General features: G+C 37.3%; 1 protein-coding gene across 1 annotated transcript in view; it reads right to left on the bottom strand.

Annotated features, from left to right (window-relative positions):
- Positions 1–26469, bottom strand: part of LOC145683632 (uncharacterized) — a 153555-nt gene that overhangs the window by 67588 nt on the left and 59498 nt on the right. The window contains exons 2-3 of the mRNA XM_081754970.1: positions 22891–23011; positions 11220–12074 (exon numbers count right to left, since the gene is read on the bottom strand). Of these exons, the coding sequence (XP_081611096.1) occupies positions 11220–12074; positions 22891–23011 (976 nt within the window). The remainder of the gene's footprint in view (positions 1–11219; positions 12075–22890; positions 23012–26469) is intronic.

The raw sequence follows: 26469 nt of genomic DNA, 5'->3' as shown, positions 1-26469 counted from the left end.
GTAACCAAGTGCGAAGTGCATTCCAGCTGGATGATTGCAAATGGTTAGTTTGCCAATAGCTTCTTCGCATGTAGCTTCTTCGCAATATAAATTATTAAGACTATCCATGGATTTGGATTTGATTATTTTAACAAAAGAAACACTGCCAAAGCTTAAAACACACTTTTTTAAATATATATATATATATATATATATATATATATATATATATATATATATATATATATATATATATATATATATAATAATAACGGTTTCGCATATATCTAAAATATCCTTCTTCAGACAATATAGAAAATAAATGAAAATACAGATATATATATATATAGTCATTGTTATGGCAAAGTTTAAATTCTTTAACAGTCATATATATAGTCATTGTTATCAAAACATTTAAATTCTTTTAACAGACATATATATAGTTTTTGTTGTACTTTTTTATTTATTTTTTTATTATAATTTTTTTTAAAGTGTGTTTTAAGTTTTGGCCAGTGTTTCTTTTGTTAAAATAAATTATTAACATAGAATTAAAGCTTTTAGTAGCTTATTAATTAGACGTTAGAGGAAGGGCTTAAAGAATATTTTATGGAAATAACTATTAGAAAGACAAAAGCCATGGTGATTGGAACGAAGGTGTCGGTGTCAAATATAGAAGTAGCAGGGGAAAAATAAAACAGGTGACTAGTTTTCGATACCTGGGTATATTATTAGTAATGATATGAAATGTGAAGGTGAAATAAAAGCAAGGATAGGGATAGCAAAAGAGGGCTTTAGGAGGAAAAAAATACTATTTTGTGGGAGCTTGAATAAAGAGCTGAGAGCAAGACTCATAAACTGATTCGTGTGGGGTGTTGTACTGTATGGGACAGAAACACGGATATTACGCGAAAATGATGAAAAATGACTGCAAGCTTTCGAAATGTGGGTGTAGGAAGAATTGAAATAATTAGTTGGGTCGAGCGGAAAATGAATGGAAGGATGTTAGTAACGATAAGGGAAAAAAAAGAACAATTTTAAACATTATTAAGAAGAGGAACTGTTTGGGACATTGGCTAAGAAGGTATTATTTAGGTGGGACGTGCTAGAGAGTATGGTTGCAGGAAAAAGAGGGAGGGGGAGAATAAGGCTACAATTAATGGATGATAGCAAAACAGAGAAATCGTACTTGAAGACGAAGAGGTTAGTAGAAGACAGTGGAGCATGAAAGCTTTTCAGTTGCAGCAAGTGATTTGCCACTAATGATGATGATGATGATGAGCTTATTATCAATTTTGTGTTGCGTATAATTATTGTATGTATGGTTGTTCAATATTATATTAATATTTTACAAATTTGTTAATATGTCCAAATTTTCCCTTCATTACTAAAGATATATCACATTGACTTGACACCTAGTCTTTCGTTCCAAGCGCTGCTATCGGCTGAAGGAATTCCACTCCGTTTCGTCATCCGCTCTCTCGCTTAGCAACAGCTGAACCCTTATTGGCTGAACGCATGGGTGTGAGTTTTAGTTCGCACTTTTGCCACGGATCAAGACATTTTGGCAGCACTATAATGTGATAATTACATTTTTAGATATATAGGAGCAGAGAGTTCCTCAACAGGCCTAGGGGAATCCAGAGGGTCTAGGAGGGCCCCTAAATTTTCGCTGACCCCCTAAAATTTTCACGGTAGACTTGCAAATTAACTATAATATGGTGATGAACTATAATATGATTGGGTCGGCCCCTCCTAACTTCAGCCGGGCCCCCCTACATTTTTGGGCTGGCTACCGGCCTGTTCCTCAACATAGGCGAATGATAATTATACTCTTACCAAAGTGAGTTCAATTACATTTAATTACCTGTAAACAAAAATTGGTTACAATTATTAGAATTTTACTACTTTCTTTATTAATTAATATATGACATAACTGGTGTGGTAATTCGTGAGTAGTTAAAAGTGCACTGTTTGTTTTATTTTCATTAACACGTGTTATCGTTTTAATATCCTCGATAACTGAGACTATAACCTACCTATAAATATACATTTCCTTTAATTAGAAATAGAAATCTTGCGTAATAAAATTTGGCTGGTGGGAACCATGTTGATTGTTTATACATTTGCTGCTTTTACGAAAGCATGTTTCCTATTTTGAATTAAACCAAATTTAAAATTGTTGTTTGGGTGAATTCTCTCACTTTGCATGATATATAATTTAAAAGTTGAGAATAAGCTATTTTTGTTTTATTTTGGTGGAGACCCACTAACTTTGTTTCAGAAACAACTTTCAAATTAGCGGAGATAGAACTAATGAAACAGTAACTGAACATTGGTTCTACTTTGAACGTAGAAGTGACTGACAGATTGTTTAACTTTTCATAAAATGCTTCGTGTTATGTAAGGAACTATGAAATTTTGATAGTTGAATGGAAAAATTTTCAGATTTACAACACAAATAAAACAAAATAATTTTGAAAATAGCTGTTTCACACAGTCTACAGTGTGTGATTGATGCTAGTAATTCAGAAAAGATCTGAAAATAACTCAAATTGAGCAACATTATGCCAAAATGTTCAAACCAATGAAGCCATACAGACTATTGTTGGTGTATTTACTGGAGAAGGTGAGAGGATTGCTGCTAAAGAATCTACTAGGAAACTTAGAAATAGTACTAGATCTGTTGAAATGATAGCGAGAGATCATATTAAATTTAGTGAGGGCTAGAGGAGACCTTTTAAAATCTAGCTACAAAGAAAAATATTAGTGGCAGCCACACGAGCAAAGGCGATATTATTCGACTACCCTGTTATGAAAAATGAAATCTTTGAGTTTTACGTCCCACAGTTATGCCGGTTAGGCTAAAGGAGACGGTGATGATGAGTAATGAATGACATGGTGGAATGAAGTGGGAGGAAACGGGTGTACTCCGGGAAAACCCGCGCACACGTTATGAAAAACGAGTGACCTGTTTCACTGTAATGGCTACTTACGAGTGTAGAAATTCAATTCCGAGAAGGAGATTATTGATATTATGCAGAAACTGGTAAACTTGCAGGCAAAAACCTTTCCCTTGTCTGGGATTAAGAAGCTCCGTTAGAACTGGAACAAGTGGACTCAAGTAGTTAGGGATTCAACGGAAACAGTAAAAATAACAAATGAGTCAACATGCAGGCAAAATATTTTTACTTTTCTGAGATTAAGAAGTTTATTCAACGTTTGGAATAAGTGTATACTATTTGCAGCGTATTCCATACTAGCAGCGTTCACCCCGCTTCGCTGCGGTCACCCCGGAACGCAATAAACTTTGTTACTTAGATAATTTTTACTTTTTCGCTTTCAAGTGATATGATAAAAACCATAGAAGATTGCAGTAAATCTTAACATTATATCGCCTGTCATTTATGTTAACCCGCCCCGCTTCGCTGCGGTCATCCCGGTGCTGGCATATTGTAAAAGTGTCTGTAAAAATAAGCAAATCAATTAAAAAATTTTAAACAGAAGATTCAAGCTATTTTCCGCTGTATATCGCCTGTCATTTATGTTAACCCGCCGAGTGACACGGTCATGCGGGTTGCATATAAATACGTTTATTTTTACCTATGATGAACTAATAACAAAGGATTTGTACGTTATGGACACTTGAATGGTCAATTATCTCAAGACACTGGTAATTAAAAATTAAAGTGATATGATAAAAACCATCTAGGGTCCAAATCCTAATAACCCCCCAAAAATGAAAGAAATTGGTTCAGCCGTATTAGCGTGATGAGCGGACAAAGGATTTTGTACGTTCTCTTTTATATATATAGATAGATAAAGAAAGTAAATTTAAGAAAGTGTCAAATACAGAAAAAAAACTACTTCTTCTCTTCTTGGTTTAAGAAGCATTTCAAGTGATTGAATAAGTTTATTGAAGTTATAACTTGGAGAAAAAGTACAAATTGAAGTTACAAATGGTTACTTGGAGAAAAAAGTAGAAATTGAAGTTACAAATGGTTACTTGGAGAAAAAGTACAAATTGAAGTTACAAATGGTTACTTGGAGAAAAAGTACAAACTGAAGTTACAAATGGTTACTTGGAGAAAAGTACAAATTGAAGTTACAAATGGTTACTTGCAGAGAAAGTACAAATTGAAGTTACAAATGGTTACTTGGAGAAGAAGTACAAATTGAAGTTACAAATTGTTATTTGGAGAAAAAGTACAAGTGAGAAAGTTTGTACGTATAGTTGGAAGACTTCTACTCTGGAATTAAGGATCTTCACTACAGCGAAATTAAACTACCGCCAATTTTAGAGTTTTTCTCCAATATCTTCAAAACAAATAAAAATATGCGAAAAGCAGAAACGTAGTGAACTAGACAATACGATTTTACATGTGATACCATTATCACGGCTCATCCATCTGCTTTCAATTTGCAACTGTAGATAGATTTAGAATTTTTTGCGGGTTCTGTAAATAGCGGTATACTAAAAGCAGATAGGTGAATTGTGGTAAAAGTATCACATATAAAATCGTATTGTCTAGTTCACTACGTTTCTACTTTTCGCATATTTTTTTATTTGTTTTGAAGATATTACAGAAAAATTCTTAAATTAGCGGTAGTTTAATTTCGCTGTAGTGAAGACCCTTAAGAAAGTTTCTCAGAGCTGGAACAAATGAATAGCAGTTGCATAAAATTACATCGGAAAAGAGGAAGAGAAAGAATTTCCAGATTCCGACTAAAGACTTGTACTCTTCTGGGATTAAGAAGATTTTTAGCCGCTGGAATAATTAATTACTAAGAATTACATTGAACAAAATTGAAGTTAAGAAAGAGTCAATATGCTACAAAATTACGAAATGTGAACTATGTTCGAACACTTTTTTGCCTCTCTTCCGAAAATTGTTAATCCATTTACACGTACTGGTTTCTTCTTATCATTCTCGCCGTACACTTGCTCTAACATTTCATGTATTTCAGTGCCCTTCTTTCCCAGCTGCACCAAAAATTCCAGATTTGTTAGTTGCTCCAATTTCAGCTTAGATATTTTCACGACAGAAAACAAGCTGAAGCACAAAAAAGAGTCCACGGCATTCAGTACGAAACCGATCATGCGTCAAAGCCAACTCTGAAATAATAGACTTTAGGAAAAACACAAAACTGCTAGTATGGTGATGCTCTCAAGTTAAGCAGTTTACGAACTTAATTGTCAGACCTCATAACACAAGTCCCACACCCTACACTATCTGAACACTCGGTTGGGGGCACTCGGTCGAAAAAGTGTAACAGCTTTTTCAGGCCACCCACCCTGAATGATGTTTTTCCTGGGTTTTCCTTATTCACAGCAGGCAAATGCCGGGGTGGTACCTAACTTATAGGTCCCAGGCCGCTTCCTTCCTTCCCCAATCCTTTCTTCCTTTCCTTTCCCCGGATTGTGTGCTCGCCGAGGGACGTCATCCCTCAAACGTGAAGGGCTAAATGGCCTTAGATGCCGAGAGCCCAGAAATCTAAATCCTAAATCCTACTATCTGAACACTAATGCTAACATCTAAGAAAGAATCAGAAATGCAAAAGTAATGCCACCAACTTTTCCCACAATTCCACTATAGGTGCAAATAATGATGGCTAATGTTATCCGTATATTCAAATTACTCGTATAAATCACTAGAGATACCGAAATTTATTGTCAACTATCCTCGCAGTGAAATTCAAATTTCAGGTTTGAATTTAATGCTGTAATTATCTTATTACAAACTCAAATTACCATATGTATAAATTATAATTGTAGAGTTTCCGCAATTACTGGAATTTACTGGTAAACTCTACCTGACAGCGAGATTAATTATAATTTGAGATTTCGAATTACCACTGAAAATTCATTACTATCCATTTATATTATCTAATATATATCCAAATTCAATATAATTTGGAAATTGCTAGAAGGCTATCTTTGACAGCAAAATTTTGATTTCAGATTTGAATTTACAGTTACTGGTTTCATCTTAGAAACCTACCGTAATCTTTGCAAGACAGTGTAATTTTATATTTCAAAATCACTCCTAACAATAGCTGTAAACTTTTAACACTGGGATAGCGTTTTTTAAATTGATAACAACGCTTGTTCCCACTTACTAAATCATTTTATTTTATTATCGATATTATTACAGTAAAACCTGGCTTCAACGGACCCTTTATTAAACGGAAAACTGTCTTAAACGGAAATATTTCACGGTCCCATGAATTTTGGAGTAAAAAAACATGTAAAAGTCACTTCATTAAGCGTAAACTGTGTTACGCGGACAACGGAAAGCAAAATAAACCTAATAACGGAAAATTCTGAGTTCCGGACTACAGCGTTTAGAAAATTTTTAGATAGACCCTATTGTATGAGGGGCAAACATTTATATTACACTGTCTGCGATAAATCCTTCGTTCTTTTGTTAAACCTTCTGAACAATTTGCCTTAGGGAATAACGACTGATTTACTTAGTGTAGTTTCTCAGGCTACAGCATATGCGAACAGTCAAGCAGCCAAGCAGCAATGCATACAGAAAACCCTGTTTGACTATTGGAAAAATACAGTAAACGTGTACATAGCATATTTTGTGTTCATTTTAAGTTTTGTGTGTGTGTGTTTGTGTGTGTATTAGTTAGTAGAAGAAAGAAGTACTGTACAAGCTACGTAGAACAATATGTTTTCTCAGTATGTCCGTTATAAGCATGTATTTTTTAAAATAAACGTCTACCTCTATTAAGCGGAAACCTGACTTTAACGGGAATTTTTGCTAGTCCCGCTCGATTCCGCTAAAGACAGGTTTCACTGTATTTAGGTTTAAATATGACTAATTAAATTGTGATAGTTTTAGATTTAAAGATAAGAACTGAAGTTCTAAATTTTACTTTTTTCTTCTTCAACAACACTTGAGAATGTTCCAAAAGTATACAAAAAACAGAATATAATTTGAAATGGTGCTTCAGTAGATCAAAGATATTATAATAAGAATTGCTGGGTCATTGCAAACAAGTAACGCTGTAATACAAAATGTTAACTAAAAGCAATACCGCGCCGTGGAAAATCAGCGCCTGGGGCGAGAGTATACGATGGCGCTCTCCATAAACATGGTTGGCGCGAAACGTAAAAAAAAAGAAAGAAAGAAAAGAAAAGAAAGAAAGAAAGAAAGAAAAAATCAAAAATTAAAAATAAATCCTTGATTTTGAGCGCTTTTTATTACTTTTATTATATATATATATATATACTAGCAGAACCTGCGCTCTCTACACAGCGCATCATTCACATATGAGCATGAATCTCCTTATTATTCCTCACATCTGTACACGTCCCTTTACAAACACAAGTGAAAGACGTCTTGATAAAAATTGACGAGATATACCATAAAGGGGAAATATTTTCGATTACTTTTTCAATATCTCGCACCGTTTCCAAGATTTGAGCCTACTTCCGGTTGGAGTTTTTAATTCATGCATGATCAGTATTTTTTTTTCTTCTTGCATGCAGTATGTAATAAGCAAATACATTAAATATACAATTAATTATAATGTCAGTGATATATGGTGTTCATTGGGCAAAACACTCCAAACAATAAAGATTCAATTTAGATTGGAGAAATGGTTATCGTTCGTTTTTCATTATAATTTGGCCATGAAACAAGTGCCTGAGGGGTATGCAACACTATACACAATTATGTGGTGTTGGAATGTATAACGTGTAGAATATGATGCTTTATTTTTTTTCTAATTTCAACAGTTCCAGTGTACCCGTACAAATGTAATAAAGAAATAATGGTCACGTTTTTTAAATATTCAATTAGAACTGGACAATCTACATAAAATTTGCAATCGATCAGTGGAAACGTCATCTTTCTAGAGCCTGTAGTTTCCGAGATCTCATTGTCAAAAGGATTGACCACAAACATATAAACGCCCACTAACGTATAGTTTAAAAGATCTCCAGAGATGGCAGCACAGCTCATTTGCATTTACAAATACTTTAAAGTACTGTCTTTATTAAACGTGAAATCACAAATAACCGTAAATCAAAGGTTTGAAATCCAAAGTTATAGGTTGGAGATCAGGCGCTTTTGTTGCTATTGAAGCATTTTAATAGATTATTGAAGCACTTTCTTTTCTCATCCCGAATTTTGCGCTCCCTTACTTCAGCCGATCGGGGCCGTTGCCCTATTTGCCCCCTCACGGCACGGTACTGACTAAAAGCAACCTTAAACAAGTCCTTGTAACGCAGTATTGGTATGAATGACAAAGAGGGTAAATTATAACCCTTTGGAAGATGTGAAAGAGAGCAATGGTTATGAAAATATGTTAAGGAAACAGATTGAATACACCTGTAGTGGAAGTACGGAGATGAAAGAAAGAATTCTTTCATGTAGTCATACGAAAGGAAGAAAATGCATCCAACCCTGCTGAGTAATTTAACTTCTTGGGAAAAAACTTGCAGATTGAATATCTGCAGGCAGACTACTGTTCTAAGCAAATCACTGCTGGTTGAAAAAAAAAATCTTGTATTCGACCATAAGCTTAGTGCTTTCACATAAAGAGGGAAACAGGGAAATAGGCAAACGAATTCATACGCAGTGGTTTACAAGTGATTGAATTGCTTGTTACAATGAATTTTCATATTCTACTCAAAAATGGGTTCAATCAGTGCCCAAAGTGTAACCAGTGAAACGTGATTTTGGAATTCAATAGACTGCATTATAGGTTTATTGCAGTGAAATAAAACGAAATATTTAATTTAACCTCTAAAAAATATTCCCTAAAGATTAAAGGAAACACAGATGTATCAGTGGTATATTTACGATTTTGTTTTGGGGAGGTCTTTGCTAACTTTATTCCTGGAAATGTGAAAATTCTGCAACATATTTCACTTACTTTAAAATAGTAAATAAAATTTCAGGCCCCCCCCCCTTAAATATTCCACTGGATGTAAGTGAGAAAAGAGATGGTGTAACAGAGTGTATAGTGAGAAGCTGGAAACAAAAGGAGGAACGTTTAGAGAATCTTCCCCCCACAAATTTACATGTCATGAACTAGAATCGAAAGAGTGAACCTTGGTTGCCTGAGGTAAGGGCATTTTATCATTGAACCTTCACACCTTTCTTAGGGTAGTCAGGGTGTAAACTTAGTGATTTGAGACAGTCTCAACTCAGAAAACATGGTGAAAATACAGTTTCGTCTCGAAGACTCGTATCTAATCTATTAAATAAATTCTATATTTTCCCGTAGATAATAGTGATTCTTACACACAGCTCACATACATATTCACAAGGCGCCGGTGATCAATAATCATGATGTACAAAAAACATAAAAAAAAATTTATATGAAATGTTTTTTGTACAAAGCTAATACTATCAGAAGATAAAAAATATTTACCAGTAGAACGCGCAAAAAAAAAAAAAAAAAAATCTAAACATTCAAGCCGGAGTAAAATATTTTGCTCTTTTTCGTGAAATAAATATTTCACAACTCACTTAGTCTTTTATGGGGATTTAAAAAATGGGTGTTCCTAAACATTATTTAGAATTTGAAACGGTTAACATCAAGTGACAGATAAAAGTTTTGTTATCTTCGAAAAAGTTTTCTGATATATTTTTCTTTCTCCTTTCCTTTCCGGGGGCCGCGGTGGCTCAGTGATAGGGGGCTCACTTCTGTTGCATGGGGGTCCTTGGTCTGATCCCAGTTCGTGCCAAGTGAACTTTGTGGTGGACAAACATCGTGTGCGTAGGTTTTTTTTGCGGTTCTCCCGTTTCCTCCTAATATATTCATTCCGTCATTTCCTTCATATCTCATAACCACTGTCTCCTTTAGTCTTGCCGGGCATAAACGTGGGACGTAAAACTTAAAGATTTCATTTTCTTTCTTTCTTTTTCTTTCCTTTCATTACGGTGAAGGTAAGCAAAAGTCTCGAAATTGTTTTATACTTGGTCATCTGTGTTTGACTTGCAGAAACAATGTCACATAGCAAAGTAGAGCTTCGACACGTACCTGCCTATAAATTCTTCTGCATACCGTTCAATATGCTCTTTGAAGAAACAAGAATAAATTAAATCCTTATTTCGTCAGAATAAGATATAAGAAGTAAACAGGCCCGTATCCAGGGGGGTCTAGGGGGGCCGGGCCCCTCCTAAATTTTTACTGTCCCCCCTAAAAGTTTTACAGTAGGCTTGCAAAAGAACTATAATATAGTGATGAACTATCATATGGTTGGATCGGCCCTCCCCTAACTTCAGCCCCCCTCTAAGTTTTTGGGCTGGCTACGGGCCTGGAAGTAAATTGATCGTTTCTTATAACTTTAGATTCTTGTCTTTATCTGTCATGGATATTTGTTCTTTGATAATGTCCGGACTTACAGCTTTCTTTCTTTGCAATCTTTAATCGTTGAGTACAGAGTGTAACAATTGACAACAATGTACTCAGCCACTCAAAACTCAACTCTCAACATTTTATTACGTTCAAATTTATAAATTTGAAACCCTTTAAATTCATAGTTAATTATTGGTATAGTGGCGTAGACAGAATACCACTAAGGAGTATCCAAGCTTCAAAACTGATGCAGTTGATACGCTAATTGATACGACGTAAATACGCTAATTGTTTCCCGGAGTAAGAACTCGACTTAGCGACCCCCTGACCAACCAAACCAAAACCCTCCCCTAAATATTTGTCCAATTTTGCGCCCTTCCAATCCGGCGCCCGGGACGCAAGCCCCGTTTCCCCCCATAATTACGTCACTGCGGAGAATGAATCCCTGTAATTTCCTCTTTGTGTACGCCACTGTATCGGTACATAAACGTATCGTGTTTAAAAGAATAAACGAACACTTTAAAGGAATTGGCTATACAGGTATGTCAATTTTGCAAAATAATAGCAAGTTACTAGAAATAATTATTGTTTCGGTTTGTAATAGGAAATGACAATGTGCATTGTAAATTAAAAGTACAAAAAGTAAGTTATTTTCCAAATAAATTAGGTAGATTATAACATAAACATTCTTAATAATACGATTTATATTTATGATAGTTAACAATATAATTCATTCCATTTTTGACCAAAAAAAATTCTTTTCTTCATTTGGAGAAGCAAATGTTTCTAGGATAAAAGTTTTCATAAATATACCTCTCGCTTGAAGAAATATTTTGTGCTTTAAATATGGTCATGTTTTACTTTTTTTTTGAGAAACAAATCTTCGTTTAAGCAATTAGAAGAAAATAATAACTTACTTTTCCTCTGATTTCCTTTGAGCCTCGTTCTCGGAGGAAGTCCACCAAACACAGACGAGAGCAATGCTGGCTTGTTGAGTTGTGGTTGAGGTCGAAACGGCGCCACCGGAGGAACAGGACGATGAGGTCCTCCGAAAATACCGGTGAAGAGGTTGTTGAGGAAAGCATTCGTCGTTGGATCCATTGAAGCCCCGGCACCCGCACCGGCTCCAACTCCCGCACCAAAAGCACTTGCTCCCATTCCTGCTCCAGCACCGGCACCGAATCCAGCTCCAAGAGCTGATGCACCTGCTCCTGCTCCCATTCCAGCTCCAGCTCCCGCTCCCGGAGCTCCTCCCATACCAGCTCCGGCTCCTGCACCAAAACCAGCAAATGGTGCTCCTCCAAGTCCAGCACCGGCTCCGGCACCGAAACCAGCAAATGGTGCTCCTCCAAGTCCAGCACCAGCTCCGGCACCGAAGCCTGCGAAGGGAGCTCCTCCTATGCCAGCTCCGAAGCCGGCGCCAAACCCTGCCCCAGCTCCAGCCCCAGGTGCTGCCCCCAACCCTGCTCCCCACCCAGCTAGAAACCCTGCCGGAGGTAAACCGAAGAACCTCCTTCCACCTCTCATATGATCATCAAACGTGTCCGAATTCCTACCTGTCCTCGGCTGAGAGTCATTCCCCTCGCCTTGTGTCACACTGCCACTTCTAAAAGTGTTTGAATTACCACTATTTAAATTACTTCTTACACTAATGGTAGGTCTGTCCTCTGAAACATTTCCCCTTGAGCCTAGGGCTCCTGCAGGTGGTTTTGTTGTGCTCGAAGGGGTAGTGTTATTTCCTGACGTGTTACCACTTCTCAGAGTTTCACCTTCTATAAATAAAATTGTTCTATTAACACAACAGCAAATAAATAAGAACACATTAACGAACTGACCTCAATAAAATCTATGAAAAACTAGAAAATATTTTAAAAAAATGACTATAGCTATAAAAATAAATTAGTAAATAAGAGCTAGGTAGCAAATTAGCATAAAGAATGAACTTCTTATTTGTTTAGAGTTCAACATGTTTCAACATTTTCAAATCAATATTAGCAGACCAAAACAATACCCACGAAGAAATTAAATATCGACTTATTATTATTCAGTCCAAATTTCACTTTCTTCGCGAATTTTGTCGAAAAAGTGGAATTTTAGAAACTGTGAGACGATAATTATACGTGTTGTGGTGTATGGTTGCAAAACATATACTTCGAGGAAACAACACAGATTCAAAGTATTTTAAAACAAGGGTTGAAAAAAACGTTTTTTTTTTAAAAAAAAACGTTTTTTATGTTTAAAACATGTTTGTTTTGTTTAAAACATTTTAAACGTTTAAAACAAAGTACTTTGTTAAAAAAAACATATTTAAAATGTTTATTTTGTTTAAAACAATAATCTAAATAGGCATATATATTACATTTTTACACTCTTAGGTATTGCGTGCCATCTATATTCAACCGCTAGATCAAATTTCGGGAACTTCCCTAATCTCGATTCGCCCAAATGTTCAATTCCGAGAAAGAAATCGGGATTTTCCCGATCTCCATTCACAGAATATGTAATTTAGTTTCTTTGTGTTACGTTCTGCTGGTCGTCTGCATTCTTAATCTTTAGACGCCCATTGACGCAACTGCTGTGTCAGGGCTTTAAACCTCAATGGCTCAGTCTTAAACCTCAAATTAAGGCTGGAAGATGGTTTTGGTACCAACTTACTCCTGAAAGATGAAGCTTTGCTGGTGTGCATTTTATGTATATGGAAGGAGGGTAAATATCTTTTTTTTTTTTTTTTTTTTTTTTTTACAGTTTTTTGGGGGGCCATTCCCACTCTTGGGGTATAGATTCATAAAAATTGTTACGTGAAGCAATGAAGTAGTCCTCTACATGATAGTAACCTGTATGTGTACTTGTTGTTTATAGAGGAAGAAGGGGTCAAATTTGGTTAATTTATATTTATTTTCGGGACGGTCCCATATAACACAAGATATACTCGTATTTCACTGAAGTGGTCTAGAAGCATAATTCTTGTTCGTATACATGATGTGTGCAGCAAAAATGATTTGCATATGGACGTGGTACTATAGCGGGGGGGGGGGAGAGAATGTCTAATTCAATTAATTTTTTCTGCGCATATTTTTTTTGAAAATATTTCCTACATAAAACGAATTCATTACGCAATGGCAGCAATGGCTACAATTTCTTATATTATTGTCACAAGTATGTGGCCTACACATTCATCATTTTGTCAGAGTAGGGTGACTGCAAGGGTTGCCAGGGCCCCGCATAGTAAATATTTTCATATTTTAAATGATTTTTTTATATCTGTTCTTTTTCTACGAATACGGCGGGAATTTCACGAATTTCCTCATTGGAATTTGTGGACTATAAGCTTTCCAATGGTGTATAACTCATGACTCTGTGATAATTAGGGGGGTCACCATAGCCCCGAACGTGAGAGTCTACCATTTTTTTAGAATCCCTGGCGGGCGTCTAGAGTTAATTGTGTTGTTATATCGTAGACATTAATCATTATTAGCTACCCATGTTGCAGATAGAGATGTATCTTGAAAACTGTTTAGTTAAAATATGTCATTTGCTCATTGTAGGCTAGTCACTGCTCTTTTCTATGAGTTGTATTGTATTTGTCAGAGCATTTCTTCTAGCTTATGATGTAAGAACTCTTCATTATTATAGAAATGATAGTGATCAAAAAATACTCAACTTTTGAATTCGTGAATTTGGATCTTAGAATAGTGTATAGTGTGTTTAACCTCCGTTATTCCTCGAAATTAAGATATGTTGAAATACTTCATTTGAATTTATGTTGGTTTAGTTATACGCACCTTGATGTGCAGAATTTAGTTCAGTAATTGCTGTTATAATAAGAATATAACTCTGCTTGTAATTTACTCCATGCATAAATCCTACGGAGGATGGGTTGTTTGTTAGAAAATTAAATTAACTTATTCAATCTGATATTTTAGTTGTTTTAAACATGTTCAACCACCATCGAAAAAAAACACGTTTAAAACAATTTGTTTAAAACGTTTAAAACAGACTGAATAAAACAACAGCCCTCGTTTTAAACATGTTTTAAACATATCAACCCTGTTTAAAACATTCTGAGACTAATATTAGGACCCGAGAGGGATGAGAATGGAAAATGGCGAAAACTTCATAACGAGATAATGGGTAACTTGTAGTGTTTACTGACATTGCTTTTGGGGATTTTAAGTTTAGGAGGCTCAACTGAAGAGAAAATTTAGTCAGAACGAAAGAAAGTAAGTGTTTTAAAAATGTTAACTGATGTCTAATCGGATAAGGAAAATTATAAAGATTTAGCAGGAGATGGAATGACAATATTACGATGAATCTTGCAGAAACAGGAACTCAAAGGAGAAAATGAATCCAAGTGACTATGAACAGAACTCATTGAAGAACTTACGGGAACGCTGCATTGAAATTTCAAGTAGAGTTAGAAATTAGATTCTGGGCTTTTGGCACCCATAGTCATATTAGCTCTTCACATATGACGGATGACGTACTGGGCTTTTGGCACCATGGTCATGTTAGCTCTTCACATATGACGGTTGGCGTACCGGGCTTTTGGTACCATGGACATGTTAGCTCTTCACATATGACGGATGACGTACTGGGCTTTTGGCACCCATAGTCATATTAGCTCTTCACATATGACGGATGACGTACCGGGCCTTTGGCACCATGGTCATGTTAGCTCTTCACATATGACGGATGACGTACCGGGCTTTTGGCACCCATGGTCATGTTAGCTCTTCACATATGACGGATGACGTACTGGGCTTTTGCCACCCATGGTCATGTTAGATCTTCACATATGACGGATGATGTATTGGGCTTTTGGCACCATGGTCATGTTAGCTCTTCACATATGACGGATGACGTACTGGGCTTTTGCCACCCATGGTCATGTTAGATCTTCACATATGACGGATGACGTACCGGGCCTTTGGCACCATGGTCATGTTAGCTCTTCACATATGACGGATGATGTATTGGGCTTTTGGGACTCATGGTCATGTTAGCTCTTCACATATGACGGATGACGTACTGGGCTTTTGGCACCATGGTCATGTTAGCTCTTCACATATGACGGTTGGCGTACCGGGCTTTTGGTACCATGGACATGTTAGCTCTTCACATATGACGGATGACGTACTGGGCTTTTGGCACCCATAGTCATGTTAGATCTTCCCATAGGACGGATGACGTACCGGGCCTTTGGCACCATGGTCATGTTAGCTCTTCACATATGACGGATGATGTATTGGGCTTTTGGCACCCATAGTCATGTTAGCTCTTCACATATGACGGTTGACGTACCGGGCTTTTGGCACATGGTCATGTTAGGTCTTCACATATGACGGATGACGTACTGGGCTTTTGGCACCTATGGTCATGTTAGCTCTTCGCATATGACGGTTGACGTACCGGGCTTTTGGCATCCATGGTCATGTTAGGTCTTCACATATGACGGATGACGTACTGGGCTTTTGCCAGCCATGGTCATGTTAGATCTTCACATATGACGGATGACGTACCGGGCCTTTGGCACCATGGTCATGTTAGCTCTTCACATATGACGGATGATGTATTGGGCTTTTGGGACCCATGGTCATGTTAGCTCTTCACATATGACGGATGACGTACCGGGATTTTGGCACCCATGGTCATGTTAGCTCTTCACATATGACGGATGACGTACTGGGCTTTTGGCACCCATGGTCATGTTAGCTCTTCGCATATGACGGTTGACGTACCGAGCTTTTGGCACATGGTCATGTTAGCTCTTCACATATGACGGTTGACGTACTGGGCTTTTGGCACCCATAGTCATGTTAGCTCTTCGCATATGACGGATGACGTACCGGGCCTTTGGCACCATGGTCATGTTAGCTCTTTACATATGACGGATGATGTATTGGGCTTTTGGGACTCATGGTCATGTTAGCTCTTCACATATGACGGATGACGTACTGGGCTTTTGGCACCATGGTCATGTTAGCTCTTTACATATGACGGTTGGCGTACCGGGCTTTTGGTACCATGGACATGTTAGCTCTTCACATATGACGAATGACGTACTGGGCTTTTGGCACCCATAGTCATGTTAGATCTTCACATAGGACGGATGACGTACCGGACCTTTGGAACCATGGTCATGTTAGCTCTTCACATATGACGGATGATGTATTGGGCTTTTGGCACCCATGGTCATGTTAGCTCGTCACATATGACGGTTGACGTACCGAGCTTTTGGCACATGGTCATGTTAGGTCTTCACATATGACGGATGACGTACTGGGCTTTTGGCACCCATGGTCATGTTAGCTATTCGCATATGACGGTTGACGTACCGGGCTTTTGGCACATGGTCATGTTAGGTCTTCACATATGACGGATGACGTACTGGGCTTTTGGCACCCATAGTCATGTTAGATCTTCACATAGGACGGATGACGTACCGGGCCTTTGGCACCATGGTCATGTTAGCTCTTCACATATGACGGATGACGTACTGGGCTTTTGGCACCCATAGTCATGTTAGATCTTCACATAGGACGGATGACGTACCGGGCCTTTGGTACCATGGTCATGTTAGCTCTTCACATATGACGGATGATGTATTGGGCTTTTGGCACATGGTCATGTTAGGTCTTCATATATGACGGATGACGTACTGGGCTTTTGGCACCCATAGTCATGTTAGGTCTTCACATGTGACGGATGACGTACTGGGCTTTTGGCACCCATGTCATATTAGCTCTTCACATATGACGGTTGACGTACCGGGCTTTTGGCACATGGTCATGTTAGGTCTTCACATATGACGGATGACGTACTGGGCTTTTGGCACCCATAGTCATGTTAGATCTTCACATAGGACGGATGACGTACCGGGCCTTTGGCACCATGGTCATGTTAACTCTTCACATATGACGGATGATGTATTGGGCTTTTGGCACCCATGGTCATGTTAGCTCTTCATATATGACGGTTGACGTACCGGGCTTTTGGCACATGGTCATGTTAGGTCTTCATATATGACGGATGACGTACTGGGCTTTTGGCACCCATAGTTATGTTAGATCTTCACATAGGACGGATGACGTACCGGGCCTTTGGCACCATGGTCATGTTAGCTCTTCACATATGACGGATGATGTATTGGGCTTTTGGCACCCATGGTCATGTTAGCTCTTCACATATGACGGTTGACGTACCGGGCTTTTGGCACATGGTCATGTTAGGTCTTCATATATGACGGATGACGTACTGGGCTTTTGGCACCCATAGTCATGTTAGATCTTCACATAAGACGGATGACGTACCGGGCCTTTGGCACCATGGTCATGTTAGCTCTTCACATATGACGGATGATGTATTGGGCTTTTGGCACCCATGGTCATTTTAGCTGTTCACATATGACGGTTGACGTACCGGGCTTTTGGCACATGGTCATGTTAGGTCTTCACATATGACGGATGACGTGCTGGGCTTTTGGCACCCATGGTCATGTTAGCTCTTCACATATGACGGTTGACGTACCGGGCTTTTGGCACATGGTCATGTTTGGTCTTCACATATGACGGATGACGTATTGGGCTTTTGGCACCCATAGTCATGTTAGATCTTCACATAGGACGGATGATGTACCGGGCCTTTGGCACCATGGTCATGTTAGCTCTTCACATATGACGGATGATGTATTGGGCTTTTGGCACCCATGGTCATGTTAGCTCTTCACATATGACGGTTGACGTACCGGGCTTTTGGCATCCATGGTCTTGTTAGCTCTTCACATATGACGGTTGACGTACCGGGCTTTTGGCACATGGTCATGTTAGGTCTTCATATATGACGGATGACGTACTGGGCTTTTGGCACCCATAGTCATGTTAGATCTTCACATAGGACGGATGACGTACCGGGCCTTTGGTACCATGGTCATGTTAGCTCTTCACATATGACGGTTGACGTACCGGGCTTTTGGCACATGGTCATGTTAGGTCTTCATATATGACGGATGACGTACTGGGCTTTTGGCACCCATAGTCATGTTAGATCTTCACATAGGACGGATGACGTACCGGGCCTTTGGCACCATGGTCATGTTAGCTCTTCACATATGACGGATGATGTATTGGGCTTTTGGCACCCATGGTCATGTTAGCTCTTCACATATGACGGATGACGTACCGGGCTTTTGGCACATGGTCATGTTAGGTCTTCACATATGACGGATGACGTACTGGGCTTTTGGCACCCATAGTCATGTTAGCTCTTCACATATGACGGTTGACGTACCGGGCTTTTGGCACATGGTCATGTTAGGTCTTCACATATGACGGATGACGTACTGGGCTTTTGGCACCCATAGTCATGTTAGATCTTCACATAGGACGGATGACGTACGGGGCCTTTGGCACCATGGTCATGTTAGCTCTTCACATATGACGGATGAGTCCCTGGGCGATAACACTGCCTGAAATCTTGAAGGTAACAAGCAGCCCGAGGTCATTCTGTTAGGTACCATTAGGCAGTGCGATTGAGGAGACCTCAGAAAGGCCTGATTCAGGATAACTCTTCTCTAGAAGCTTTTTATACTTTTTGCACCGATCTAACCAATGAGGAGAATGAGTAACTACGTTATGGTGAGACTATTTGAACGTTCGAGTTCCATAGGCAATATAATTAGTTAAGTTTATCTGTTTGATGTATATGGTATCTTATTTGTAACTGCTGGTAGGATCTAAACCTAATTCGGTGGGCATATAGTCCATTTTATAAAGAATAAAGATCGCTAGATTTAGTGGTCGGTGTGGTCAAGAACAGCCTCGGCTCTGCTCGACTCGCTTTGTATGTGATACTTTATATCTCCGTAACTACTGGCCGGATATAAACGAAATTTGCCGAGCAAATAGTTCATTTCTTAAGGAATAAAGGTTACCATATTTGGCGTCTGAACTCGGAACTCTGTCATGAACAGGCTAAAGTAGCCTTTTATGCGGTACTTTATATTTCGGTAACTACTTCGTGGATCTATACGAAATTTAGTGGGTAAAGAGTACAACGTCTAAGGTAGTGATAGGCCAACTTGTTTTCAAAAGAGAGACAAAAGCAAAAAAAGAAAAAAGAGAAAAACAAGAATACAAAATTCTTGTAATACGAAGACGCATTAACGATTGAAGTTTATCACAATCTGGTTCGACTTTGGATGCATAATTCTGAGATGGAAGTTAAATCCTTGTCTGTTATTGTGTTTGTCATAAAACTCATACGAATTAACCTTGTTTTTTTTTCATTCGTCAATCAGGAACCACTTGCAGGCCGGATAGAACCTTTGAAGGGTCTTCATCTGACTCGCGGGCCATAGTTTGCCCATCACTGTTCTAAGGGAAAAAAAGGCCATTATAGTTGGCAGCTGAGTTTGGGCAGGGAGATGTTCGGTTTGGCAACAGAGGCTTTTTTGCATTGCTTTAATTTGTACGTACGATTGAGGGACTCTGATCTGCTTCCTTCCTTCGAGAAGAAATTCCGAGTATAAAACTAAAACTTGCAAATTCAATTTTTTTTGACCTTTTCTTTACACTTAATAGTAAACCTATCATTCAAGTAGTAAAAAGAATTACATCACTTCGTATTTCACTTTCTTCAACTGTACTTTTCTTTTTACTGATTCATTCACTTTTAAAATCATTCACAGAAACTTTCTGATCACTTCTTTTCTGCAGATGACCTCGGTTACATCGTTTGATAGTCCTGTTATGGCGTTTTTTGTAACTGTGCTGATTCGTCCGTAAATTTAATACTTCTTTCCAGTCATCTGCGGAACTTAACCCTAAAAAATCTACTAATATTATAATAATGCTTAAACTCACTTTAACTCAGTATATGTCGTTATCACTTGTAAATACATAAAGCACAATTCACTGAATTATTTAACACTTTAGTCATAATTAATCCTTTAATTGGCAAACATTGATAGCATTACCATTAAAATATTTAGTTTGCTTTAATGATTGAACTATGTCTTCCTGATCATAATTTCGTAATTTTTAAAGTACTTTTTACTTTGGTGATAAAATACAGGGTGTTTATTTCAAAGCAACATTACCATACATAAAATAGGTCTTATGAGTAGTTACTGAGCAGCATTGCTCTATTATGACCAAATATCATAATAATAGTCTCAGTAATTAGCAGCAGTTTTGTTGAAATATTTTCCTACAGAGCAAGAAACCAGAAATAAAATAAAATAAAATAAAAATAAAAATAAAATAAAATAAAAATAAAATAAAATAAAAAAGAAACTAAAAAAAGAACTTTCGCGGAACGTAAGAGATAGAGCTTCTGCAATACTAAATTTGACTGTCCCCTGTTGACGAAGATTAGAAATATATAAAGAAGCGACCCGCAAATCATGTATATGAATATTGTATGAAAGCAATGATGCCAATTAATTTAACTCAACTTTTAATGATATGAAATATTAAGAAATTCTATATTTAAATTGCAAGCTTGACGTTTGTTTAAAATACCGTACATTACTGAAGTTTTAATTCGTGCGTATAACGCAATAGAATGTGATGTTGTTTGAGAGCAACAGTGTCAAATAAAGGGTTAAAGAGAATATATTAATTAAATTTCAACACTTCCGTCGTCTTGTTCGCCTTCCTTATAGGTTTCCCTTTAACTGACCTCAGAATAGATATGGTTCCAATTTTCCACACGAGGTGTATTTAACGTCTATACGGTATTTTAAACAAACGTCAAGCTTGCAATTTAAATATAGAATTTCTTAATATTTCATATCATTAAAAGTAATAACCTCGGTTAAAGATAGTTTATAAAGATTTGCAGTACATATTAAATTTTTAAAAATATAAATCACTAGATGAAATGTCCGTTACTTACACTAGAAGAATACGATTATGAGAAATATTTGAAAAAGGCATATATAAAACAAGTAAAAAACAATTTCAAATTACGTTCAAAAATTTATTTCAAAATTATGCGCAAAAAATTTATCTCTTGTTTCTTACGATACAAATTTCAAAGTGAAACACCAAAAAGCCAGGTCAACCTAGGTTAGAAATTCAATTTAAACAGTTCTGCCTTTTCTCTGAAGTGACGAGAAAGGCAACACTGATTTGAATGTGACGGAAATCTTACAAACATACACGATTCAAACATCTTACTTTGACTGAATGTCTGATCACTATTCCGTGCATAAAAAAATTTCTGGAGATATTTGTGGGAAGTACGTGTTCGTTCAAGAAACTTCACCAACACGTCCTATTTAATGCACGCACTAACACTGATATTTGTCATCTTAATTACCAATCAGTGGAGTGGACCTTGATATGAGCACTACCTATAGATGATATGACACTTAGGCCTGCTATACACTATAGAATGGATCCTACGAAATTTTTCACGATTTCTCCTAGAGTCAAAATCTCAACGTGTTTGACATCAGATCGCATGTCATTTCCTATATTCTGAATGATCCTATAAGATTTCTCTTGCTTAGACCACGCTCTATTTCGGAAAGAAAATTCGTAAGATTTCGATTTAAACATCAGGCGAGAAAAAGTGAAAACAGTTTGTTATCTCCCCGCCTGTCGTATGAAGAGTAGTGCAAAGACTGATGTGGCACGTTTTGCAAATCTATCATCCGATATTTATGTTTAGAGGTGTACTATTTAACCCTTTATTTGGCACTGTTGTTCTCAAGCAAATCGCATTATATTGCGTTACCCGCACGAATTATAACTTCAGGGATCATTTAATTGGCATTATTGCTTTCATACAATATTCATATACATGATTTGCGGGTAGCTTCTTTAGATATTTCTAACCGTGGTCAATAGGGGACAGTCAAATTTAGTATTGTAGAACCTTTATCTCCTACTTTACGCGAAAGTTCTTTTTTTTTCATTTTTTTATTTGTGGTTTCTTGCTCTGTACGAAAATACTTCAACAAAATTGTTGGTAATTACTGAAAGAATTCTTACGATATTTGATCGTAATAGGGCAATGCTGCTGAGTAGCTACACATAAGACCTATTTTATGGCAATGTTGCTTTGAAATAAACACCCTGTATTTTGTAACCAAAGTACAAAAATACTTCAAAAATTACGAAATTATGATCAGGAAGATATGGTTCAACCATAAAATCAAACTAAATATTTTGATGGTAATGCTATCAAAGCTTGCCAATTCAAGGGTTAACAATAAAGCGCATGGTATCAATATCAGTAGAATGTGCAGTGTAGTTACGTGTATGGCACAAAAGGGTAGGATTTTTCTACGAGATATTTCGTAACATATTTCCTCAGATAAATCCTAAGATATTTCCTAGGATTTATCTCATAGTGTATGGAAGGTCTTAATAACCATTTACTTTTATGCATGTAAACTTGAAAGTCCTAGTTTGACTTGAGTATTCATCATATTAAAAACAAAAGAGCTTACTTATGTTGAAAGGTTATGACTACCCAGTATATAAATTTGGTACAAAATATTTGATTATTTTACTTTTTATAATTAACTATGACTTAGGTATAGAAGAATATGGATAGAAATACGTACGTGTAACTTACCGCGCTGATTTCTACTCTTATCATTGAGTTGTTCTTTGGATGCGAAGTCTCCTTGGATGTACTCTTTGAAGTCACTGACGTGGGGAATGGGGAACATATACTCTTCATACAGTGCTTTGGCCTACGACACAAATAAACAGGCTCAATTAGGATTTAGTGTAATCTATCTTCACATTAAAATACATTTCACTAAACTTACAACATTATATTACTATTGTTTAACGAGAAAATTCTAAATACAGTATGATACATAGAATAAATATAATAAATTTCGCATACTTTTTAATTTCACAATTTGTCATAAAATGAAATAATACGAATTTATGAAACATTCTGGAAGTACGGTATTTGTCATCACTGATAGTTGAGAGGTATTGCTTACTAAGGGATACAGAGCTGTTGAAAGTCCTTGTTATGAAACAAATGCTTGTAACTTTCTTTAAAAATAACGATATTGCAGTGAAATACATTTTAAATTGTAGAAGATCAGGACACGAGACTGAATCAGGAAAGGGCAGCGATACTGGGGGGATGGGGAGCCCGGGTCCCCCTAAAGCTCAGTGGGGTCCCTATTGTATTTTTGAATATACAATATTTGGCATAATTTGAATGCAATTTGTCTTAAAATCTTCATATATCTGCATCTGAATGGGGCCCTCCAAATTTACAGAGAAAGCGGAACCCTTGGAATCAGGATCAGGACAGAAGATCAAGACATGAGACTGGAATTGTGTGAACTGATGGTGAAACGACTGGATGATGACAGGGAACTTCTACAGTTACCCATCTTCTCAGATACGCCAACTTTCCATATTTTATGATGGGTTAACAGGCACAACTATCTTGTTAGGGAAACTGAAAACCCTCATGAATATGAAACTCACGAAAGAAACAGCCCAAAAGTGAATGTATGATGTTGTGCCGTATTAATGGACCACCTCAGAGGCCCGTTTTTCATCGACGAAAACACTGTGAGCGGAGAGACCTACCTTCAAATGCTTAAAAATTTCCTGATGCCCGAATTAGTTAGGTTAGGAATGAAAGATCGAGTCCACTATCAGCAAGACGGAGTCCCCCAAATTTTGCACAAGTCGTCAGGAATTACCTTGGTCTGAACTACCTGGCAGGTGGATTGGACACAGAGGCCCCAAGTCCCCCGATTTGGCACCCTGTGATTTTTGGTTATGGGATCTCGTTAAGACACAGATATATGCAAAAAAAAAAAAAAAAAAAAAAAAAAAGTCAAGGACCTGAAAGCTAAGATTAGTGAAGTGATCCATGACATTTCTGACTACGCCAGAAGGAATAGCATTCACGGATTTCGCCGGAAGTTGCAGGAATGTATGGATGTCAACGGATGCTAGCTGGAGATGTGGCGATGGTGGTGGCAATGTACCTGTGGATGACAATACAAAATGTAAATCTTACTAAAGATCTTAACATTTATTTCACTGCAATATCATTATTTTTTTAAAAAAATGTTATAAGTATTTGTTTTACAGCAAGTACTTTATAACAGCGCTGTATATTCCTTCTGTATTATCTAGATGATTTCTATGAAACTAGACAAAATACAACAAGTGCTGCAATTTTTCCAGCATGTTAGGATCTGAAGCGCAGAACCGAAGTTTTATAGCATACATTTCGTTTATTAAATCGTTTTTGTGCAAATGGAGATGAGAAATGGATAAGGAATAAATGTTGAGCTCTTGGGCGTAACTTAGAGGAAATGGTAAGATTGGAATGAGATTGGAAGATTCATAGCTCTTCGGCCTACGATTAAAAGTAACATTTTCTATTTACCTACTCATGCAAGGGAGATTAAAGTTTGTAAGCTTTATCCAATACGGACATGGGTACGCTCTCTGTCTCCTCTTGTATGTGCAAATAGAAAATGTTAGTTTTTTTTTTTCGGTTTTTAATAGTCGACTGTTGGAAACGATTTATTAAGACTGATATGTAGCGTAGCGCTTTACGGATCAGGGACGCGGACATTGAGAAAAACTGAAATGTCCAAGCTAGAAACATTTGAAATGTGGTGTTGGCTCAGAATGCTAATCATATCAGGGACCGAAAGGAAAAGGAATGAAGACCTATTGAAGGAAGCTAATGAAAGACGACAGATCATGAAGATAATAGGAAAAAGAAGAAACAGGATGCTTGGCCATGTTATTCGGCGCTCCGATTGGATCACCGTGTTCATAGAGGGAAAGGCAGAAGGAAAATCAGGAAGAGGAAGGTCAAGGATAGAATATTTAGATGCTGTTACGAAGAGACTTATCAAAGTATAAAACAGCTCTTCCAAGGGAGAGAAAAGTTGCTCACCGACCTATGGCTGAGGAGAGAAAGGCGAATAACAGTAGGTGGTTCCTACAAGTTTTATTCCAATCGTCCCAGTTCTTCTAGGTAAGACGCCGGAGAGAAGAACCGTTACCATTTTTTTTTTACTCATTGCAATTTTGGTATAGTTTGGCATATGTGCAGCGTATATAATTTTAAAATCACATTTGATGTTTAGAAGAGAGAGAGAGAGAGAGAGAGAGAGAGAGACAAGGTTGAGTTAAGTTTAATGTCCCGTTCAGCAGTGAGCTTATATGAGACGTGGACCTACTGATTAACGTGAAATCCGAACCACTTGAGCTCCCGCCGGGAATCAAACCCGGGTCTCCCGTGCCAGAGGCGCGTACGCTAACCGTTTACAGGAGGGAGAAACAGCATTTAAAATTATTATTAGAACATTTAGTACTGTGCTAGGTGAAGAAGAGGCTGTAGTCTGGTTAAGCTAAGTGGTGATCATTGAAGTAGTGAGTGGTTCACCTTCTCAGACTTCACAAGTAAATCTTACATAGAGGTTTACCTCTACTGTATTTACAGTTATAGCTATGGTATTTGAAAGTTCTGTGCGGTGAAGGTGGTAGTGGGCTATGAAAAGACAGACAATTATGTCAGAGAATTTCGTCATTTCTCACCTGATCTGTCATGTAGGCAGGCTTGGTGTTATTTGTATGAGTTTTGCATTGTTTGTGTCATTAACTGTACACAGTTCTCTTTTATGCGGTATTGCTTAAAATGTATTTAATGAGGCTTATTACTTTCCAATAGTTTATCTTGGTACGAGTTACGTTCATTTAATAATAATCTAATAAATAAAACTGAAATCACTATGTTTGTAATTTAATAACTGTTGAATCACAGAACTGATCTCGATCAAATTTTGCCACATAGATGAGGTTATGGTCTGGATTTTTTTTTTTATTATTTCATTTTGACGGTGAAACTTAGGGGAGAGGAAAGATAATGATCGAAAATGACTGATTTTAGTGTCGAAACCATAGTTTTCAGGGTCACTGAAATGAACACTGATACTTCCGATGCCGTTTAAATCCAAATTCTGCCCCACAACTTGGGAAGGGGCAGAGGAGATACATAAAAATCATCAGAAATGACCGATATTAATGTCGAGTCCATAGTTTTATGAACAGGGATACTTCCGATGTCGTTTAAATTCAAATTCAGACCTGCTACTTGGGAAGAGGGAGTGCTAGGATGAAAAGCAAGTTCCATAAGTAATGGCCATGT

This window comes from Thermobia domestica, chromosome 4 (assembly GCF_964235325.1).
Source record: "Thermobia domestica chromosome 4, izTheDome1.hap1.1, whole genome shotgun sequence".
Taxonomy (NCBI): Eukaryota; Metazoa; Arthropoda; class Insecta; order Zygentoma; family Lepismatidae; genus Thermobia; species Thermobia domestica.
The sequence above is the reverse complement of the archived record's forward strand: the minus strand, read 5'-3'. Positions and strand labels throughout refer to the sequence as shown.